This window comes from Callospermophilus lateralis, chromosome X (assembly GCF_048772815.1).
Source record: "Callospermophilus lateralis isolate mCalLat2 chromosome X, mCalLat2.hap1, whole genome shotgun sequence".
Taxonomy (NCBI): domain Eukaryota; kingdom Metazoa; phylum Chordata; class Mammalia; order Rodentia; family Sciuridae; genus Callospermophilus; species Callospermophilus lateralis.
The window spans coordinates 111,401,103-111,405,780 of NC_135325.1; the positions used below are offsets into that span (position 1 = coordinate 111,401,103).

Below are 4,678 nucleotides of genomic sequence, written 5' to 3' on the forward strand. Positions count from 1 at the left end.
CCTCAAGTCCATGCTTTGAGGGGCACACTGACCCAAGTTCCCATTATTTCACGTGTTTATCTACCTAGTAGTGAAAAGGAATGTGTGTTTGACACCTTTGCTTGAAATGGGATGTATTAGCATTAATGGGAGTGTGGGTGGTCCAGTGAAAAGAAAGCTGCTTTTGTTTACTGTCTTGTGGACAGTTCAAAATTTGCCTTACAACTAACTTCAAGGCGAAGTAGCAGAATCGTGGGAAGGAACAATCTTGCCTTCGGTGCCACCCTCTGTGCCAGCTTCGGTTCCAGGTAGGTCTGGGTGGCTGTCTTCTTTGGGGGGCTTTTCCTTGCAGAAGAACTTCTTCAGCATATCCTGGATTTCCTTCTTGATGGTCTTGTGCATGTAGCCATAAATGTAGGGGTGGATACAGCACTGCAGAAAGAAGAGCCAGATTATTATGGTTATCACCCACTGGGGCACCTTGGTTTGGACATCCACCCACACAGCCAGGACTGCTAGAAAGCAGTAGGGCCCCAGAGATAGCACGTAAGAGAAAATGATGAGGAAGATCACTTTAGCAGCTTTGCACTCATAGCACCTGGGCAGAGGAGGGTGGCTGTTGCTGTTTCGTCGGCTGGGTGGGAGGCTCTCTGGGATGTTCACTGCTTCGACATCATCCTCACTGAAATGGATGTCATCCTCCCCAAACTCCAGGTCATCTTCACCCAAGTCGATGTTGCACTGGCTGACCTCTACACGGCCCTTGTCTGCCTTCATGCTGCTCTCCTCAACGTTGGTGCCAACTTCCTTACCCTTCATCCGGCTGTCACTGACCAACTCGGTGCCCTGGGCCTCCGTGATACCCTCAATGATCTCCACATTTCCTTCCTTGGTCTTCAGGCTGCTGTCCTTGGCTTCCATGGGGTCCACACTGGCCTCCACGCTGCCCTCCTTGGCCTTGACCACACCTTCATCCTGGCTGTGGACCTCGCTCTCATCCTGGAACTCATCCTTCTTCTTTCCTCCCCGTTCATCCTCATTCTCCACGCAGTCCTTGACCCGCACCTCCAAGCTGTGGCTCTTGTTGTACAGCAGAGCATGCTGCCGACGGGCTGCACCAAACACCACGGAGTAGCAGGCAATCATGACAACCAGTGGAATGACGATGAAGGACACCACACTGAGAATTGTGTAGCTCGGGCTGGCCCCCCAGATCATGGAGCAGAGGGCATTGCGCTCATCAAAGGCAGCCTGACCCCAGCCATAGAGTGGGGGTGTGCTCTGCAAGATGGCCACGATCCAGGTGCCATAGAGAAGCATGTAACCACGGCGATGGGTCATCTTGGATGGGTAGGAGAGGGGGTGAATGATGGACAGATAGCGATCTATGGACACCACAACAATGGTGTTGACACTGGCGAAAGCGAACAGGTGGGTGAGGCTAACCAGGGCTGTGCAGAAGTGACTGTTGAGGGGCCAGAAGAGAGGCACAGAGGTGGCCACCACCCAGGGGGCAACGAGAGAAATTTGCAGCAGGTCGGTGACGAGGAGGTTAAAGATGAAGCGGTTGGTCACCTGCAGCAACTGCGGCTTGCGCTGCAACACCAGCGCCAGCACTACATTGCCAATGAAGGAGACCGTGAGGAAGACGAGCAGCACGGTCGAGCGGATGATGCCGTGAGCCAGGCTAATAGGCATTTTGGACAGGGGCATGCACGCTTGGCTGTTGTTGCTCTCCCGCGTGCTGTTGGGACAAGGGGATGTCATGGCGATTGAAGGTAGGCGCAAGATAGGGTGCAGGGCCAGTGAAGTCACCGGTGGGCAGCGAAGGGGTGTAAAGACCGCACACAGTGTTTTTGCTGGGAATGAAAAAAACATGCGGGCGGGGTTAGTCCCTTGCCCAGAGAACGCTCTAAGTCCAGCAGGACCCCTCCCTCAGCTCCCTGAGCGGTCACAGCCCCAGCCAGGGCAATTTCTCTGACCCCTTCCCCAGCTCTCAGGGTCTCTTTGCCGGACTCTTTCACGGTCTCTGATTTACACTCGTCCGTCTCTACTGCTAGCGCGTGCGCGCAAGCTCCTAGCGCGTCTCCCACACTGTCTTATTAGAGTTTTTTTGGTCTCTTCAGCTCGCTCTCTCCCTCTGGCGCATGCGCGTGCGCTCTCCGTACCTGCCTGTTTACAATCATAGATCTCTGTCTCTCCAGTGTCTCGCTAGCGCACTTTTCCTGTATCTCTCGGAGTGTATGTGTCTCTCCGTGTCCTCTGATGCTCTCTCATCCCTGTCTTTCACTCTGTCATCTGTCTCTGTTTCTTGTCTCTAACTAGCACGTGCACAGTCACTCTGTCAGTCTCTGTCGCTTCCTTCTCTGTTATTCCTATCTCTCCCTCCCACTCTCAGTTTCTCTGTCTCTCAGTGTCTCTTTCACCAGCCCACTTTCTCTGTAGCTGCATGTATGTCTGTCCTTCCTGTCTTTCTCCCAGACTCGTCCCTGTCTCTTCCAGTGGCGTCCGTCTCTGTCTCTTTCTGTCTGTCACCGCCTGTCCTTTTAGTGATCTAGCTTTTCCAAGTCTGATGCTGTCTCGTCTCTCCGTTCCTCTCTCATGAATTTCCCCGACAATCTATCTCTGTGGTTCTCAAGCACATTTGTTCAATATCGCTAGCTGTGTCTCTGCAAGTCTCAGAGTCTCTCCAACTCCCTTGTTTTAGAGTCTCTCTCTCGGGTTCTATCTCTATGAGTCTCTCTCTCTCTCTCTCTCTCTCTCTCTCTCTCTCTCTCTCTCTCTCTGCCTTGTTTCTCACTGGCACGTGTGCATTTGCTCTTTTTCGGATCCTCTCCTCTCTGCCTCTCTTGTTGGTCTCCCCTTGTGGTTTTTCTCTCAGTGCCTAAGTTCTGTATATCACTGTCTGCCTCTCTGTCCTTGGTCTCTAACACCCCACTTCTTGTCTCTTTTGTCTCTCTCTGTTTTTCAAGCTACGTCTCTAATGTGTGCACTCTCTAGTTGGTTTCTCTCGCCACCCTGGGATGCTTATTAAACTCTTTCTTTCTATCTTTGAGTTTGTATGTGCATATCTGTCTCTTTCCATCTTTCTCCGACTGCCCCTCACCTCGGTTTTTCTCTGGCTGGATTTCTGTCTCTGGATCTCTGTCTCGCTGTCGACTTTATTTTGCCTCCACCGCTGGGTTTTGAGCTAGTTTCTCAGCAATGCAGCAGCGACTGGAGAAAACACAGAAGATGCTTATTGCACCCCCCCACGCCCGCCAAAGTCAGCATCCCTCACTGCATCCTGCATTCTCCATCCCGCTTAGTGTCAGCGGCGACAGGGGGGCAGAGGAGGGAGCGGCAGGAGAGGAGACAGGGGTATTGGTGGTGGTCGGGGAGTCTGAGAGGGGGAGACAGAGAAAGAGAGAGAGAGAGAGACAGAGAGAGAGAGAGAGAGAGAGAGAGAGAGAGAGAGAGAGAGAGAATATGAGAATCAAAAAGAATGAGACATACAGAGAAAGTGAGGCAGAGGGCAAGAGAGAATCAAGAAAGAACAAATAAGAACGTGAGAGTGAGAGAATGAGAAAAGGAGTAGGAGAGAGCAAGAGACAAAAGTGGGAGACTGAGAGAAGGAGACAGAGAAAGCAAAAATGAGGGGATATAAAAACAGGATGAGAGGCAGAGAAAGAGGAAAAGAATGAGGCAAAAAGAGAACTGAGGGGTAAGGAGAAAGAATAGAAAAAGTGCGAGGGGAAACGCGAGGGAGAGAACCGTGGATGCAGGGGAGAAAGGGCCACACCAAGGGCCACTGTGCGCAGTAGCTCTGCCTCCGTCCAGACGTAGCAGACGGGGCGTCCGGGGCACCGGAGCTCGGGGACCGGTTGGGCGCAGGGGACCGCAGTGCCCCGAGCAGAGCCGGGCAGTTTACCTGTTGCTGCTGGAGGCGTCGCGCTGCGGGAGCTGCGTGCCGGTCCCCGGGAGCTCGCCGCGCTCGTCCCAGCAGCCTCTCGGGGCGCGGGAGGCTGCGAGCTCGCACCGGGCGGCAGGAACGGCTGCCGCGGCTGGAGCGGGGCGCAGCGCCTGTGCCCGCACGTCCGGCCGGCGCGCCGAGCTGCAGGCTCTGAGCGGTGGCGGGGGCGCGCGGCGTCTTAAGGCAGCGCGGTGCCCTCACCTTGCGGCGCCCCCCTCCCCTAGGCCCCCGCCCGCGCCGGTGACGCAGGAGGCCACCGGCGCCCAGTAGAGCTGGGCTGGCGGGTCGGGGAGGGGGGAGGGCGGGGGTGGTGCGCTGCCCTGGACCCTACTCAGATTTTCTCACCCAGCATCCCACCCCAGTCGCCCCAGCTCACCAAGACTTCACAGGCTCGGGTAGCACCAGGCAGGGCTGAATTTTCGTGCCAAGCCTGTGCCCTCCTAGCTCCCGGATTTTGGGCTTGGTTACCATCACAGCCTTTACAAAGAGAGGGTCCGGGATTCTGGCCTAGATCGCTGAAGACCACCCCCCAAACTCTAAACCGTCCCAGGGCCGGGGAGAGAGGAACTGTGACTTTGACGTCGACGATTTTTCCATGAATTTCTCTGGCTCCCAGAAAGAGCTAAACAACAATGTCTTTCCTATAGGTTATGGGAACATTTCATCTAAGGCAAGCTGCATGATTATCCACTGTATTATTTGATTGACGTCTGTCTGCAAGTCAGTCAGCATCCCTTTCTTGTCTCT

At 54.5% G+C, this 4,678-nt stretch overlaps 1 protein-coding gene across 1 annotated transcript; it reads right to left on the reverse strand.

Moving 5' to 3' along the window:
• Positions 1-210: 210 nt before the first annotated feature.
• On the reverse strand, positions 211-1,746 carry Gpr101 (G protein-coupled receptor 101). Its single transcript, XM_077107728.1, has one exon. The coding sequence runs from the start codon at positions 1,744-1,746 to the stop codon at positions 211-213; it is 1,536 nt and encodes a 511-aa protein (XP_076963843.1).
• Positions 1,747-4,678: the final 2,932 nt, after the last annotated feature.